The 18474-nt window shown below is 40.8% G+C and overlaps 1 protein-coding gene across 6 annotated transcripts in view; it reads left to right on the top strand.

Annotated features, from left to right (window-relative positions):
- Positions 1-10125, top strand: part of LOC141569607 (lysine-specific demethylase 5D-like) — a 44203-nt gene extending 34078 nt beyond the window's left edge. For 2 of the 6 annotated variants that reach the window (XM_074323424.1, XM_074323420.1), the window contains 12 exons: positions 90-271; positions 355-479; positions 595-742; positions 2627-2723; positions 3262-3686; positions 4042-4180; positions 4606-4785; positions 4948-5088; positions 5269-5868; positions 6154-6232; positions 6347-6546; positions 6655-10125. In XM_074323424.1, the coding sequence (XP_074179525.1) occupies positions 90-271; positions 355-479; positions 595-742; positions 2627-2723; positions 3262-3686; positions 4042-4180; positions 4606-4785; positions 4948-5088; positions 5269-5868; positions 6154-6232; positions 6347-6546; positions 6655-7008 (2670 nt within the window). In that variant the 3' untranslated portion in view covers positions 7009-10125. The remainder of the gene's footprint in view (positions 1-89; positions 272-354; positions 480-594; positions 743-2626; positions 2724-3261; positions 3687-4041; positions 4181-4605; positions 4786-4947; positions 5089-5268; positions 5869-6153; positions 6233-6346; positions 6547-6654) is intronic. The other 4 variants (XM_074323423.1, XM_074323422.1, XM_074323425.1 and 1 more) reach the window with 3 other exon arrangements.
- The last annotated feature ends 8349 nt before the right edge of the window (positions 10126-18474 follow it).

Raw genomic sequence — 18474 nt, 5'->3', positions numbered from 1 at the left:
GTCCCCAGCAGGGCTCGCTGTTGGCTGAGGTGGGGTGTCCACAACCCTGCTCCTAGTCTTTACAGTGTATGTGGGTTGAACACCCCCAGGGCATCACGGAGGCTGAACGAGAGGCTTTTGAGCTGCTCCCAGATGATGAGCGCCAGTGCATCAAGTGCAAGACCACATGCTTCCTATCAGCCTTAGCCTGCTATGACTGCCCAGATGGCCTTGTCTGCCTTTCCCACATCAATGACCTCTGCAAGTGCTCAAGTAGCCGGCAGTACCTGCGGTGAGCATGGGGCCCATTTGGAGGATACAGAGGAGGTTGCAGAGCTGGACCACATGTACTTTTCTCTTGTCTTTTTCTTCCAGGTACCGATACACCTTAGATGAGCTCCCTGCCATGCTGCATAAGCTAAAGGTTTGGGCTGAGTCCTTTGACACCTGGGCCAACAAAGTGCGAGTGGCCCTGGAGGTGGAGGATGGCCGGAAGCGCAGTAAGTGATGACAAATGGAAGGACACATGGAAAAGCTCTCTTTTTTTGTTTTCTTCAGCATTGTTGATCTCCCTTTTCATAGCACTACCTACCTCTTGAAACTTTTACACTCCAGGCCTTGAAGAGCTAAGAGCACTGGAGTCTGAGGCCCATGAGAGAAGATTTCCTAAGAGTGAACTGCTTCAGCAATTGAAGAACTGCCTGAATGAAGCAGAAGCTTGTGTCTCCCAAGTCCTGGGGCTGGTCAGTGGCCAAGAGGCTAGGTATGTTAAAGAAAAGGGCAAAAAAAGAATGGCAGTATATGAAAATGGATAACAAAAATGAGTAGACCGCAAATAAAGAGTGTGCATAGCAAAAGTTAGCATACTGTATGTGGCTATATTGGTGACTAAAACTTATAACCTAGTTGAAGCATGGATTCAATACTAAGTTACAGTTACAATGGCAATATAAGACATAAAAATAATGTAAATGAACTAGAAATCTTTGATACAATCTCAAACATGATAAATATGTATACCTCACTTTGTTTCACTTTGTCTTATTGCACTTAACAGATGCTGCATTTTTTACAAATTGAAAGCAAGACCCTCCACCTACATAAAACCTGACTTGCTTTATTGCAATACTCCCTTTATTGTCGTGGTCTGGAACCAATCCTACAATATCTCTGAGGAATGCTTCTAGTTCAAACTCTCACCATGAGTAACAATGGAAATAAAGATGAGATAGAAAAATTACAGTTCTCCCGTACTTGTTAAGAATTCCCACAAAATTGATTCTCACCTGTGTGGGTTGAAATGAAATCCACAGATTTTCTTTACTTAATTGGTTGTCAAATGTATGTAATAATAGATACATCTACTTCTCTGGCTGAAAAATCAAGTGAATATTTATATACATATGCTTTGTAAATTATAGGTAAAAGTACAAAGAGCAGCTCATAGTCACAATGTCAAATAAACACATTTTTTAAAATTCAAAGAATTAAAAAAATAATTAAAGGTGGTGTTATAGTAGTAATGAATTCGTTCTTGTAGATGATCTCTTTCCTTTCTCTGTCTCAAGAGAAATAAAACCTTTCCCACGTTGAACCGGTTTTACTTATATAAGGTAGCCTTGGCTTTTAACACTTAATGATTTAACTTATCCAAGTTCTCCTTCATCTGACTTCCAAGGCTTTTCATTTATTCTTTCTCTTGTAGAAAATTGTACCCAAAGAGTACATCCTGGATATTAGGATACTTGGGACTGTTTCCCTTTTGACACAAACTACTTCTTATTTTTCCTTTTTCTAAAGTACTCATTAGTTTTGACACTTCTGTGTCATTACACAACATTCTTTTTAAAAAAAATAAATAATAATTAGTAGTCGTAGTAGTAGTAGTATTTTATCGGTGAATATTGCGAACAGTGTGTTTCTCCGGGGCCCATCAGCTCCAAGTTGTTGTCCTTCATTCTAGTTGTAGAGGGTGCAGCTCAGCTCCAGGTCCAGTTGCCGGTTTTCAGTCTTTAGTTGCAGGGGGCGCAGCCCATCATCCCATGTGGGAATTGAACCAGCAACCTTATTGTTGAGAGCTCGCGCTCTAACCAACTGAGCCATCAGGCCTCCCCAACATTCCTTACTTTTAATTGTTCCAGGTGTTTTGCTTAAAGATTCTGGTACTTATTCCAATTAATAATTGGTATATTTATATCTTTAGCCTAACTTTGAATGCTACTACTTTTATGTCCTGTTAGCTGTCTCCTTCTCGTGAATCATTTTGACCTCTTTGTAGCTCTTAACTGAATTATTATAGAAAATAAAAGCTACCTAACATCCATCTCACATTTTTGTTCTCTCAAGGAGAGTATATTTATTTTCATTCTGTCAAATGATACTCACTGTAGGTACCATACTCTTACATTTCCTCAGAAACTTGGATTCTCTCACTTTGATACGTTTAGTCTCTTTTCTAACAGTCTGTCACTAAAATTTTTCATGTCTTTTTTCATCTTACTCGTTCAGAATCCTTGAATGAGTATGACCTTGGAATACATTACTATTATATAACGTGGCAGGGGGATAAGGATATTGAATTTATCAGGCTGCACGAAGTATGGTTCCTTAGCAGATTCACTTAGTCCTTTCTTCCTAATTCCTGCAGGATTAAGACTCCACAACTGACCCTGACAGAGCTCAGGGTTCTTCTTGAACAGATTGGCAGCCTGCCCTGTGCCATGCATCAGATTGAGGATGTCAAGGTGAGAACGAGCCTGGCAAAATGGAATTCTTATTAACAATTGGTACTAACAAAGTGTGAGATAGTAGGGAAGCTTGAGAACCTGATTGTCATAAGTAGTTCTTCATAATATGTCTTCCTTAGAACCTACGGAGATGGGTAGTTGAATACTGTCTATCCTAACAGTGTATAACAGAAGGGGACATCCAGACAAAAACTTCTAAAGAGAGAGCTACATAAAATCTAACTTGGGGGATTACAAAACTTGAAGGTGATGGAGAGATTTCTTTTTCAGACTTCAGAGCCTTAAGGAAGCTTCTCTAAAAGGGTAAGATGGTAGTAAAGTGGGTCTGGAAAATTAAGTTTCAGACAATTAGGACGCAAGAGGATCTATGGTAAATAAAGGAGGTTTGTTGGTGTCAAGCAGATTATGCTTTACAACATGGTTTGAAGATAATTGTATATCAATTTATGACTTTGTAGGAGGAGGAGCAGATGAAGGCCATTGGTTGAGTATTGAGATGGGTGAAGAATCTGTTCTTTCTTCTGTATCTCTGCAGGATGTCCTGGAACAGGTGGAGGCCTATCAAGCTGAGGCCCGGGAGGCCCTGGCTTCTCTGTCCCCCAGTTTAAGGCTGCTGCAGTCCCTATTGGAGAGGGGTCAGCAGCTGGGTGTGGAAGTACCTGAAGCACATCAGCTCCAGCAGCAGGTGGAGCAGACACAGTGGCTAGATGAGGTGAAGCAAGCACTGTCCCCTTCAGCCCAAAGGGGCTCTCTGGTCATCATGCAAAGACTGTTGGTTACAGGTGCCAAAGTAGCCTCCAGCCCTTCTGTGGACAAGGCCCGGGCTGAGCTTCAGGAGCTGCTGACCATTGCAGAACGCTGGGAAGAAAAGGCCCATTTCTGTCTGCAGGCCAGGTGGAGCCCAGGTTTTACCCATATGTATGCTGACTACAGACCTCAAGAGATTGGGGGTGATTCTAAGTATGCCTTCAATGGGTGGTGGTGACACTAGACTTCCACTTAGCCATCTGCTAAATTATAAGGATTGGTATGACATGTCAACAGTCCAGTATACATTCCTACTGTGTAAAGGTAATAATAATTAGGTAATTATTTCTGGACTTAGTTCTCAGATGATTGGTATCAGACATGATTTATAAGGAACTCAACATGTCTGCTTCAGTATTTGTTTAGAGAGTTCCTCATACTTGGGCATTTATTGCTTACTTTTGAATTTTTTCTGGTATATGCTTTTGCAAGGAAATGTAGGACCAACAACATGCCTATATCCATGTAACATTTAAGGATGGATTTCTCTTTCCTCCAATATGTTTAGGCAGAAGCATCCACCAGCAACATTGGAAGCCATAATCCGTGAGGCAGAAAACATCCCTGTTCACCTTCCTAATATCCAGGCACTCAAAGAGGTTCTGACTAAGGCACAGGCATGGATTGCTGATGTAGATGAGATCCAAGTGAGGACCTTGTTTCCTACTTTCGTATTGCAGTCGTGCAGCTAGAAAAATGAAAATTCTACCTTATACTTTCTAACTCAGTTTGTATTACAAAGTGGAGATAGCAGGTTGGGTCTGGCCTGAAGAACCTGAGGATATCAGGATAAGAACAGTATAAGTAGAAGCATATGCGTGGGTCTACAGCTCAATCAATTGGGTCTACAGACACAATCAACGTGGAGAGGTCAGATGTAGCAAAGAGGAACAGGATAAGTACCCTGTTGAGTTGCATGTTTTTTCCTGAGCCAGTAAAACTACAAGGTCTGTGAAAAAAGTATCCAGTATTTTCCTTCAGAATATGCAGCATGATAGTCAGCATTTCTCAGCACAGTCAAAACATAATAGTTTTTGACAATTTAATTGAGGTCTCTGTTACCCCATCGCAGAATGGTGACCACTACCCCTGCTTGGATGACTTGGAGGGCTTGGTGGCTGTGGGTCGAGACCTACCTGTCGGTCTGGAAGAGCTGAGACAGCTGGAGCTGCAGGTACTGACAGCACACTCCTGGAGAGAGAAGGCCTCCAAGACCTTCCTGAAGAAGAATTCATTTTACACACTGCTGGAGGTGAGGCCTCAGGCCCTGACCCCCCACTCTTATTTTCCCCTGGCTTGACTGGATTGAGACAGCTCATGAGGACATAGGGGATTGGAATACACTGGGGAGGGAAAAAGAGGGGTGTCATGTAAGGGAATCCTGCCCTTTTCTCCTCTGTCTGCCTGGCCTCAGGTGCTCTGCCCATGTGCAGATGCCAGCTCAGCAAGCACCAGGCGCAGCCGGTGGATGGAGAAGAAAAAGATTGGATTATACAAATCTGATACAGAGCTGCTGGGACTGTCTGCACAGGACCTCAGGGACCCAGGCTCTGTGGTAAGGACTTTGGGCCCAGATCGGGAGAAGAGCCTGCTGACAATAAAAGTGTCTTGAGCTGGGTAACCATGGGAAGACTGTTTGCTTCCTGGACCTTAGTTCTGGATTGGGTGTTAATGGTACCAGACCAGGGAGGGGTTGGGCTGGTGACCCCCTCTCCCCCTGTTGTGGGTATGGCAGATTGTGGCCTTCAAGGAGGGGGAACAGAAGGAAAAGGAGGGCATCCTGCAGCTGCGTCGCACCAATTCCACCAAGTGCAGTCCACAGACATCATCGACCACAGCCCGCTCTGCAACCTCTATCTGTGTGTGTGGGCAGGTGCCAGCCAAAGTGGGAGCTCTGCAGTGTGACCTGTGTCAGGACTGGTTTCATGGGCAATGTGTGTCAGTACCTCGTCTTCTTAGCTCCCAAAGGCCAAGTGCCACCTCATCATCAGTTCTGGCCTGGTGGGAGTGGGACACCAAATTTTTATGTCCTCTGTGCATGCGTTCACGGCGCCCACGCCTTGAGACCATCCTGGCATTGCTGGTAGCCCTGCAGAGACTGCCTGTGCGGCTGCCTGAAGGTGAGGCCCTGCAGTGCCTAACAGAGAGAGCCATTGGCTGGCAAGGCCGTGCCAGGCAGGCTTTAGCTTCTGAGGATGTGACAGCTCTGTTGGGACGGCTAGCTGAAGTTCGCCAGCAGCTGCAGGCTGAACCCAGGCTCGAGGAGTACCTTGCCTATCCTTTAGCCCCTGCCTCTAACGCGTTCAGAGAAAGCAGTGGCAAGGGTATCTGTAAGGTAAGTCACACAGCCCAGATCTTACTGTTAAGTTTGTATCTCCTAGCCCTACCCTGTTTTAGGCTTCAGTCCTGTTCTTGATCTCTAATTAACTTCCTTTGGTCCAGCCTCCTCCATACCCTATTCTGCATCCTGGGTAGATCCTTGGGTTTCTCCTTGCTGTCAATCTGTTGTCTGCTTTCCTCCAGAAGATGGGGAGGGAATCCCAAGCTTAGGACTAGGGGTATAAGAATAGGCCTGATTCTTTGATTTCTCCTATCCATTTCATTCTTGCATTCCTTGCAGGTCCAAGGGTTGCTGAACAAAACAGACAGCATGACCAGTCGTGAGAAGGTAGCCCAGGAGCAGGGCTCAAGTAAGAGAGGTAGGTATGGGTTTGGGTAGGCTGTTGATTGGATAACCTGTATGGTCTGTTGCAGTGGGTGCGGATATGACAAGGGTCAGTGTCTAACCCAGCATGTCCCCTACTACCCCCCAGACCTGGAGCTGCTGTACTCACTTTTGCCACAGTTGACTGGCCCTGTATTGGAGCTACCTGAGGAAACCCGGGCCCCACTGGAGGAGCTCATGTTGGAGGGGGATCTGCTTGAAGTGACCTTGGATGAAAACTATAGTATCTGGCAGCTGCTGCAAGCTGGGCAGCCTCCAGACCTGAAGCGGATTAGTACACTTCTAGAGGTGAGAAAATGGGTCATGGCAGGGAAAGAGGTCAGGCCAAGAAGGTATGGAGTCCAGGCCTGACCACCTGCCCACAACTCCTTTCTGCTTGTCTGTGTATGATTGTAGCTGGAGAAGCCTGAGCATCAAGGAAGTTGGACAAAGGAAAGGGCATTGGAGAAGCGACAGTGGCAACAATGTAAAGTAGATCTGGATAAAAGGAATGAAAATCTTGTTCAAGAAGAGCTACAGCCAAAAAAGGCCCGGAGTTCAGGAATTAAGCCTGAGGAAGGACAAGAGAAAGAAGAGTTTGAGGAAAAAGCATGTCATGAAAATATATTTCAAACAACTTCTACACATTATGGACCCATTTTGAAAGAAAACCAAAATAGCATACAACAGAAGGATCCAGGTCCCACAGCCTCTTTTTCTTCTTTAACCCCTTTGCTACACCTGTCCTGTCCTCAGCACCAAGAGTTGTGACAGTAGCACAATTATTTTCTTTGTTTTAATTTCATTGTTTCCTGGGCCTTCTTAGGTCCTTGATACCTTAACTCCTAACGGCACTGTTTTAAGCTCTGTTTCTAAGGACAGTGCCCTGTATTCCTGTTCCCAGAAGTCTTACCAGCAGCATTATTGAGACTAGCATTACTGAGACTAAGCTAGTTTCATTCTAGATGGGGGAAAGTAAAACTTCAGAAAGACAAATGGACCTTTTTTTTCCCCCATATTCCTTTTTTTTTTTTCTTTTTAAATCTTTAAAATATTTTTGTGCTTCAAGGCTTCTTGCACCTTCATTCCACCTCCTTTTCTTTTCTCTTTGGTTCACTTAAAAAAAAAAAAAAAAGGACATGATGTAATTACTTGTTATGGACAAAAAGAGTAAAGCAAAATAAGTTCTTGGTTCCAGCTGCTATTTTTCATTTGATTTCTTCTGTTAAAAATAAAACAACAATGGTTGTGTTTTAAAACGAACTTATTTGCACTTCTTGGAGTATAGGATTGAAGGACTGAAATTAAGAAATGAAAAAAAAAGTTAATACATGATCTTTTTTATGGTGAGGCTGAAGGAATGTTAATTTTGTATAATGTATGAGACTTAGGGTAAGGTTCATTTTTTTTCTCTGTGGACTCCAGTTGTTGAAAAGTTAATCATTTCTCACTTGAATTGCTTTATTACCCTTTGTTGAAAAATGTGTTGGCTGTAGTGGTTTGTGTCTATCTCGTTTTTTGCATTATTGATCTATTAATGTTTGTATCTTTGGCAACACTCCATTGTCTTGATTACTATAGCTTTTTGTAAATCTTACACGATTACTCTCACTTTATTTTTCAGAGAGTTTTAGATAGCCTAGTAACAACCTGTTTCTCATAAGTTGTTGGCTTTGAATCTTAAATATGATAGGTTTGAACTTGAACAATTTGTACCTCTCAGTTTTTTGTATTTTTTCAAGTGATAAATAGATCTGATCTAATACGTTTGCTATAAGAATTCATTGAGATCAGTATCTATCTTAAAGAAGAGCATTAAGCAATTCAGGTTTCTTGTCTCTGAGTGGTCCAGACATATAGACTCGGTTGTACTTCTCTCATTTGGTCATCAGATTCTGAGATCTATTTTGAATCTCATAAATCAGTGCTTCTCTCTTTCTGCAGACCCAGCCAGTGCAAACCTGTTTCACTCTATATAATTTCATGCCTCAATCCTTTCTCCTCCTTTCTTTCTTTTCCATTCTAGCAGGTCATATTCAAGCATAGCTTTGTTACTGAGAAACCTAATCATAGTCCCCTACCCTAGTTTTACTTTATCTGTCAAAAAATAAAAACCAGTGATATTTTATTACACATAAGAATCAGGTAAAATAAATACAAAATCTTGAAATATTTTATCTACACATAAACCTTGTTTCTTTACTCCTCTTCCCACATAAATGTGTCGGAGAGGTCTGATTCTCAGTGAACCCTCTGAAAGTTTGTATAATTCTCCTAGGGGGATTTTAAATACAACATCTGCTTCATTTGTTCCCTTAGTGTATATATGAGGTCTGACAATAAAGTTTGTGAACTTGCTGCAACGATGTTGCTAATAACCCTTTTTGATACCATTTATTACAAATTTGTAGCAACTGGACAGTTAACCAAGGTTACTATTTGCAAGTGCTGAAAAGGCTATGTGAAAAAGTTAGATAACCTGAACTTTTCTCCAATTCATGGCTCTTGCAGCGTGACCTTGCATCAGCTCACACGGCACTGGCTGTGAGGGAGTTTTTAGCCAGTGGACAAGTAACTATTGAAACACCCTCCCTACTCCCCTGATCTGGCCCCTGATGACTTCTTGCTGTACCTTAAGATAAAGAAAATATTGAAAGGAAGACATTGTAGTGACATTCAGTACAGCAAAGGTAATACGACTACAGTGCTGATGGCCATTACAGAAAAAGTTTCAAAATTACTTTGAAGGGTGGACTAGACACTAGCATTGGTGCGTAGCTTCCCAGTGGGAATACTTCAGAGGTGACCATAGTGATACTCAGCAATAAGGTTTGAGGCACTTTTTCTGGGATGAGTTCATGAACTTAATTCACGTACCATGAATGAACCTTAGTATTTGAAAATTACTGTATAATATAAAACGCTAATAATGTAGTGAAAGAGTTGAGAGCTGCCTACAACAATCTAACTGCTCACCCACAAATTACTTATTTTCCCCAGGAAGGAGGCAAACCAAAGTTAGACAGCTGTGCATCATTTCATAGGTCACCTCTGCTAATTGGGCTGTATTCTACTTCATGAGCAAATTCTAACAACAGTACAGCATTAAATTTTGTATATGAATTCTTACCTTGAGCTTATAGGTTGAATTAATTGAAAAACATTAAATCTGCAGCAAAAAAAATTTCAAAGCCATTTAGTGTTTTGTAGTAGTACTTGAGGGTTATTCTTCTCTTTCAAGAAAATTTAAATCTTGATATTGGACTCAGAAAAGGCAATAGAACTATCCCTGCTAAGGCATCAAAGGGCTATGTTGGTAGCGCAAGTAAGTATTCAGCTTTTCTGACAAAGATTCATGGAACTGATGTTTAAGTTCATGAGGGTGACGTCACATTATTGGTGCAGCAGCACATGATAGGTTTAAATGTTTTCTGTGTAGTGCGTACAGAAGAGTAATACAATGAATAACCATAGGCTTTAAACACCTCATATATTTAAAAATTTTGTAAATGTGTCTGCTACACACATTTTACCACCACCAGTTCTAGCACTTTTTAAAAGATTCTACTTTGGCTTTCTCTGAATTTGTATTTTCTCAACTGTAAAAATATTCTTAAAGTTGTTCCATACACATTAAGGGCTCATTCTTCAGTCACTTCAAAGGTGACACTGGCTTCTCAAACAAAACAGAAATGATAATGCCTGTCACTTTAACAGTCAAGAGAATCCATTTGAAGTAATGTAACTTGTGTTCATTATTGCCACCGGTATCTTCAACTCTGACTATTCTCTGAAAGGCTAATTAAGTTTATTTTCTATGCATAACTTCCTTTAGTTGCTGCTATGAACATGATTAATAAACTCAACATTGATCACTGCCTTCCTTAATTGCCTAGACTATCAAAACTTCCGTTCTGATATTTTTATTCTGGTGTAATGAGGTATTTTGAAATTTTCTATTTTTCTGACTTTATTGGGGCAACTTTGAGTTCTTAATCTTGTGACAACATATATTAACAGCTATTGTGTCATTGATAATGTTTATGCCATCTAATAATGCAGACAAAACAACTACCATTACTAGAATCTGTCCTGCATTTCTTCCCATGACCAGTTCCAGCCACTTCAGCACAACCAAGCTGGTGGCCTGTGCAATGATAGTTGTTCATTCTGCTGTTCCTACCGTGCTGTTGTCACAGGGAACAAGAACACAGGTGGTGAGTCAGTGCAAGCAGTGCCTTGTTGCTCATCCCAGGGTAAAGAGCACCACAGAATCCCAGTCATGGCTCTCCCATCCTGCGAGTTTCCAGGACCTCTTCATTCTGGTCCAAGATTCCAGGGAATCTGGCATGCTCAGACGTATGTGACCAGAGGTGTTATAAAAATCTTGTTCATCTACCTGCAGTCAGTATCATTCCATTGCCTCCCTGCCCCACTCCAACTTGCCTCCACTGTCTGGGAGCCACTAGATACAACCCTCCTCCCTCATCTTCCCTGACCCCATCAACACTGACCAGGACTCATGTGCTCCCCCTAGTGGAAAAAGACCACAGCTAGTTTTTCAGGTAGGGTTGTTTGGGGATTGGCCAGAATATGAATGCACCACCTTCAAGCTGGCAGTCCCTCAGGAAGCCCAGGACATGCAACAAAGGTCTCCTGAAGTCTTTTCATACCTGATTCTTGCTGACCAGAAACAATGTCTCCTGGGATGTGTATTTTATTGTTTTTCCTTTCCATCGGAAAGCTACTTCTCTTTTCCTAGAAACAAGCTTACCAATAGTGACTATGTTCATCAACTTTCCTAGAGACTTGTGAGCACCTAAAGTTTGTATTATGGGGGTCAAAAACGCAAAGGACCATTGTCCTTGGGATTCCTCTCAGTCCTTGGAAAAGCAAAGTTGTTAGGAGACAAAGAATACACTGAGGGAAATTTGGGGCTTGCAGGTCCTGATTAATTTGAGCACTGGTGTAAATTCCCAGGGTCTGGTATGCATGAAGATGCCAAGGGCTTAAGAGTCCTTGCATGCACACTGGGAGTCTTGGACATCTCAGGATACTACATGAGGGAAACAAAGTGGGAACATTTTGATAGGAAACACCTACTTCACCACTCGCATGCCTTCAGGCACAAGAAAAAGGTTACCTCTTGACTACCTGTCTTATTCTAATGCATTTTGAGACACCCACCTGGAGCAGCCGTTGCATTCCTCCAGTGCACCTCTGTAAGCCTTCTTTGAATTCTGTGATGATGTGGACAGTGATTTCACCTGAGAGCATCCCCCTGCTGGAGAGCTCTTGATAACCTCCAGGCAGTTCCCAAGGCAGGGTTGTTGCTTGGTCTTCCAGAGTGCGCCGCTTAACTTTTCCGATTTGTATTAGTTCTTCCAGCATAGGAACCAAGCTTCAGAAGGAGAGGACAGCAAGAGAACTCCCAGGGGATAAAGGGATGAGAAACTAATTATGTATATCTATGCGATATGTTCATAGATAAGCATTGTTACTGAGCAGCACATCAATTCGTTTCTAGAGGAGCAATGGTGGCATGAGGTCTCACAAGGTTATACCTTATCAATGGCCAAGAGACACTGCATGAGGTTCCATGGATATTTTCAATAATGCACAAACAGAATTGGGATTTTATATACAGGAACAAAAATCTAAATGTCTAAGTACCTTATTTTTAGACTTCTAAAAAAATGTATAAACTTGAGTTTGGCACTGACTCACACTTAAAACATTTTATAACAGGTCTCAGTCTGCAGTGAAAAATAAAGATTAACAATCAAACAGAGCCTACATTGGGTCACTTATGTAACAGGGATCTTGACAAGGAAATAAGAGGACTGGAATTGTGAAATCACAGGCTATGATGAAGTTAACACTGGCAAGGTGCTTGTAGAGAACTGAGGGATTTGAGGACTAGACTAGCCCATCCAGTATTATTACGACAGGCTTTATTTAGTGGCACTTGGAAACTTTCATGAGAGGCAAAGATCCTCACACCGTGAGAATTAAGGCACCACCATCCAGATGCTGAGTTGGATCACTGAACTCCAGAAGAGACATATGTAGGTGATGCTGAGCAATCCACAGATGTCCTCTGCATCACACACCTCCAAAGGGTAGTAGTGGCTTGCACTCTTACAATCACAAGTTTCTATTTTATCACCCAGCACATGAAGATATGCATTATTTGCAAACCAGGAAAATACAAATGGCTAAATTCTGCTTGTTTGGTCAATTTTTAAAATAATTGGACCTATAAAAATTTGATTCTGGTGCCAGTGTTTTTTCAGCTACTGCAGTGAGTAAATTAGGGGTCAAAACACAAAAGGCATCTTTGGCTCATTTATATCGCAGTGTGATCCTGGAAGTGACAGAATAGCTGAATGATTAGGGTTCTGATGGAGTACACAGGCAGAGTGGTTAGTGTGTGAGTAGAAGAATGGTATTATGATGGAAGAAAGATGCAAAAGTGGTAAAGGCTGCGACAGAGTCCGAGTTGGGATTTTGCTGTATGTGCTTAAGTGGAAGAAGAGTCAATCAGATTTTAATGCATAAGCTAAGAAGGCATGGGAATTTTCAGGAGTGAGGCAGAAATATTTGGAAAACTGTGAAAAGGGAAACATGTATTTGAACTGCAGGCAGTAACCATCATGTATGAAAGCTACAGGGAAACAGCAGCTAGTTATTAAGAAAAAACTGGAAAGTTCCAAGTAAAAAACAAAATCTAGCATATTTTATTAAAAGAGGGCTGTATCAACCAAAACACAAAATGGGAAGGCTTAAGAGATCTGGAATCTTGAGTAAGGTTTAGCCACATTTAATTATAGCCTTCCCTTAACAGGTTTTTTAAACCAGGAGTCTACAAACTATGGTTTGCACCCAGTCAGCTTGACAACTGTTTTAAAATTTTTAAATGGGGAAATTTTAAAATATATCATGGCCCATGAATATTTTATGAAATTCAAATTTGTGATCATAAAAAAATGTACTGGAATCCAGCTATGGTCATTTATTTATACCAAGAGAACAGTAGGTAAAATAGTGTATGAAGCTCTCATTCCTTTGCACTCATGGTTGGCACATTACAAATCACAGTAAGGCACTTAAAACTTTAGTTAAGACAAAACAACCAGACAAAACAACTACCATTACTCCTATTTTTAATGTTCTCAGAAGCCAGGCAAGACTGGTACGACGATGGGAGTTCACCTGTTAAGCTAAGTAATATATGCTATTGCCATCCCAAGCCAACAGATAGCTAACAGTCTCTCTGACTTTTAGCATGGCCACCTCCACTCACCAAATTTAGGATCCAATTAAGTGCCAAACATTTCTTGACCCTTTGCCCCTGAGCACCACAGTACCCAAACATGTTGCCATTTCCAGGCCAATGGAGCTCAGGCAGGCAGCATGGTTATAGCAGTTCATCTTCACAGGCCAACCATATTCCACAGCTTCAACTAGGTGTGAACAAAAAATTTACTGTTACACATCTTATGCCAGTCCCAACCATCCAAATTGGACTGCCTGCCCCAATTTATCCAATGTAGTTTTTGTCTTCATGATTTCATTTATTGACAAAATGGAATTTCTTACACTTGAGAGCAATAACCAACATGGCAATGGTGCCAAAGACAAGCCAAAAGAACAATCATTTCTTTTCATCTAAACCCAATCATGTACACTGTGTCTGCACTCAGATCTCAGGGAAAATACGAGGTACCATTCCCACATTGGTCACTGCTCTCAAGTAATGCTCTTACAGAGGTAAAACAGAACAATAAGTAAACATATGCCAGGGAACAATCAGTTCTGCATGGACACTAGTGTGGGTATATAAAGAGAAAATACTCGAAGAGACCATCTTTACCATTCCTGTGATTTCTTATTCTGATATCCACAAGTACAACCATCCTTGGGTGGAGAGCTAGCCTTTTCACCATAATCATTTATCAGAAGTTTTCACCTAGAGACAGTGGTGTGGTACCATTGGATGTGGGGGTGGTTCCCAGCAAAGTCTGCAGCTGCCCTTTGGGGGATTGGTGGCTCAGTTGAGTGGGGAAATTTAGAGCAGGGCAAGAATTGGACTCGGCTGTGCAAGATGGCTGGACAAGCCTCCAAGACTGCTGAGCTCAGGTGCTTGGGTTCTCAGCCATATCATGCAGAATCTGGCTAAATATGGAAGGCTAACAAGGTAGCCTGGTGAGTCCTGGGTTAAGAGATATTCAGGATTCTAGGAGAAAAGGTGGTGGAAGTCTGTTGTGCCCAGCCTCCTTCCTGCTGCTTCTATATCCCAGGCAGTTGGAGGGAAGAAGAATGATCAGTGCTGTGGTTTACTAGGCATAGGCTGCCTGCTGGGTATTCAGTACAGTACTATATATAGGCAGGCTGATCAGGTCTGAAAGAAGACACACCTGAGGGAGTACCTACCTGGGCCTTTGCACCAAGCCCGGAAGCTGGTGGTGGCATGCAGGAGTCACAGCCATGTTTAGGACCTTGTAACAGTGGGATTGCATGCTGCTATTTTGGTCCCATCTGCTCAGTGCAGTCTCTGGAGGCTCCTACAGAGATTTTTAATAGCTATGGTTCTAACATTTTATGCTTCTGATATGAAAAGCAAAGCCATGTATGTTCTTATTAGTACTAGGATGGGAGACCACCTGGGAATTCTAAACTCTTAGAGTTTTACCTTTGCCAGTCAGTTGTCTTATGGTTGCCCAAGCTACCTGATGGCATCTTTGACAGTTTCCCATTGTTTATAAGTACACACTACCAAGTTTGGATTAAAGAAGACCCATAGTGGTGACCCTGAGGAACAGATTGTCCCAAGGAAACAGCTTCTGTAGCACCATTTTTACTAAAACATGTTTAGGGACAACCATAGCTTTACCATCAGAAAAAAATGCAAGTATCCTGGAACAGAATGATACTTGCATGAAATTTAAGGAAAAAACACTAGCCTTCAATGAAATTTGGAGCTTAATTGTCTTTTGAACAATGTTGAAAAAAAAGTTACAAACAAAAATACAATAATATTGACATATATTTATCTATTAATTACCTTTCCCAATGTTACTGCATAATAAGGCTTCAAATTTCTGTCGTGTGTCCTTTATTTCAATCATAAACCCTTCCTTTAGTGTTTCTTAGAGCGCAGTATACTAATAATACCTCAGATTTATCAATATCTCTGTTAGTTTCATTTTTTTAAATTTATTCTTTAAATTTATTGGGGTGACAATTGTTAGTAAAATTACATAGATTTCAGGTGTACAATTCTGTATTACATCATCTATAAATCCCATTGTGTGTCCACCAACCAGAGTCAGTTCTCCTTCCATCACCATATATTTGATCCCCCTTACACTCACCTCCCACCCCCCCACCCTGTTACCCTCTGGTAACCACTAAACTATTGTCTGTGTCTATGACTTTCTGTTTCTCATTTGTTTGTCTTGTTCTTTTGTTATTTTTGGTATATATACCACATATCAGTGAAATCACATGGTTCTCTGCTTTTTCTGTCTGACTTATTTCGCTCAGCATTACACTCTCAAGATCCATCCATGTTGTCACAAATGTTCCTATATCATCTTTTCTTACTGCCGAATAGTATTCCATTGTGTATATATACCACAACTTCTTCATCCATTCATCTATCGAAGGACATTTGGTTGTTTCCATGTCTTGGCCACCGTAAACAAAGCTGCAATGAACATTGGAGCACACGTGTCTTTATCTATAAATGTTTTCAGATTTTTTGGGTAGATACCGAGGAGAGGGATTGCTGGGTCATATGGCAATTCTATTCGTAATTATTTGAGGAACCTCCACACTACCTTCCATAACGGCTGCACCAGTCTGCATTCCCACCAACAGTGTATGAGGGTTCCTTTTTCTCCACAGCCTCTCCAACACTTGTTACTATTTGTCTTGTTGATGATAGCCATTCTGACTGGGGTGAGGTGATATCTCATTGTGGTTTTGATTTGCATTTCTCTGATGATTAGTGATGTTGAGCATTTTTTCATATGTCTATTTGCCATTTGTATGTCCTCTTTGGAGAAATGTCTCTTCAGGTCCTCTGCCCATTTTTCAATTGGGTTGTTTGTTTTTTTGTTGTTGAGTTGCATGAGTTCCTTGTATATTCTGGATATTAGCCCCTTATCGGAGGCACTGTTTGCAAAAATCTTCTCCCATTCAGTTGGTGGCCTCTTTATTTTGTCAATGGTTTCTTTTGCTGTGCAGAAGCTTTTAAGTTTCATATAGTCCCATTCATTTATTTTAGCTTTTACTTCCATTGCCTTTGGAGTCAAATTCATAAAATGCTCTTTGAACCCAAGGTCCATAAGTTTAGTACCTATGTTTTCTTCTATGCAGTTTATTGTGTCAGGTCTTATGCTTAAGTCTTTGATCCATTTTGAATTAATTTTGGTACATGGTGACAGATAGCAGTCCAGTTTCATTCTTTTGCATGTGGCTATCCAATTCTCCCAGCACCATTTATTGAAGAGGCTGTCTTTCCTCCATTGTATGTCTTAGCTTCTTTGTCAAAATTTGTCTGTCCATATTTATGTGGTTTTATTTCTGGGTTCTCAATTCTATTCCATTGGTCTATGTGTCTCTTTGTCTGCCAATACCATGCTGTATTGATTATTGTAGCCCTGTAGTACAAGCCAAAGTCAGGAAGTGTGATACCTCCATTATTGTTCTTTTTTCTTAAGAGTGCTTTGGCTATTCGGGGTCTTTTGTGGTTCCAAACAAATCTGATGATTTTTTGTTCTATTTCTTTTAAAAATGCCATTGGGATTTTGATGGGGATTGCATTAAATCTGTATATTGCTTTGGGTAATATGGCCATTTTAACTATGTTGATTCTTCCAATCCATGAGCGCGGAATGTCTTTCCATTTCTTTGTGCTTCTTCAATTTCTTTTAAAAATGTCTTATAGTTTTCAGCATATAGGTCCTTCACATCCATGGTTAAGTTTATTCCTAGGTATTTTATTCTTTTGCTGCAATTGCAAAAGGAATTGTTTTTTGTATTTCTTTTTCTGAGATTTCATTGTTAGTATATAGGAATGCAATGGACTTTTGTACGTTGATTTTGTAGCCAGCAACTTTACTGTATTCATTGATTGTTTCTAATAGCTTTTTGGTGGAGTCTTTAGGGTTTTCTATATATAGCATCATGTCATCTGCAAAGAGTGATAATTTAACTTCTTCATTCCCAATTTGGATGCCTTTTATTTCTTTCTCTTGCCTGATTGCTCTGGCAAGGACTTCCAACACTATGTTGAAAAGCAGAGGTGATAGGGGACAGCCCTGTCGTGTTCCTGAACGTAGAGCAAAGGGCTTCAGTTTTTCACCATTAATTATGAGATTAGCTGAGGGTTTGTCATATATGGCCTTTATTATGTTAAGGTATTTTCCTTCTATACCTATTTTATTAAGTGTTTTAATCATAAATGGATGTTGTATCTTGTCAAATGCTTTTTCTGCATCAATTGATATAATCATATGATTTTTGTCCTTTATTTTGTTTATATGATGTATCACATTGATGGATTTGCAGAGGTGGAACTATCATTGTGCCTCGAGGATGAACCCCACTAGGTCGTGATGAATCATGTTTTTCATGCACTGTTGTATTCGATTTGCTAGAATTTTGTTTAGGATTTTTGCATATGTATTCATCAAAGGTATTGGTCTGTAGTTTTCATTTTTTGTGTTGTCCATACCAGGTTTTGGTATCAGGGTAATGTTGGCCTCATAAAATGAGTTAGGGAGTACTGTCTCTTCTTCCATTTTTTGGAAGAGTTTGAGCAGGATTGGTATTAGATCATCTTTGAAGGTTTGGTAGAATTCACTAGTGAAGCCATCTGGTCCCGGACTTTTGCTTTAGGGAAGGTTTTGGATGACTGAGTCAATTTCATTACTGGTGATCAGTCTATTTCGGTTTTCCAGTTCTTCATGGTTCAGCCTTCGAAAGCTATATGTTTCTAAGAACTTGTCCATTTCTTCTAGGTTATTGAATTTGGTGCCATTTAGTCCTCTATAGTATTCTTAGAAGGTTCTTTGTGTTTCTGTGGCATCCGTGATAACTTCCCCTATTTCATTTCTGATTTTGTTTATTAATGTCTTCTCTCTTTTTATTTTAGTGAGCCTAGCCAGGAGTTTGTCAATTTTATTAACCTTTTCAAAGAACCAGCTGGTCACATTAATTTTATTT

This window comes from Rhinolophus sinicus, chromosome X (assembly GCF_036562045.2).
Source record: "Rhinolophus sinicus isolate RSC01 chromosome X, ASM3656204v1, whole genome shotgun sequence".
NCBI classification, from domain to species: Eukaryota; Metazoa; Chordata; class Mammalia; order Chiroptera; family Rhinolophidae; genus Rhinolophus; species Rhinolophus sinicus.
The sequence above is the reverse complement of the archived record's forward strand: the minus strand, read 5'-3'. Positions and strand labels throughout refer to the sequence as shown.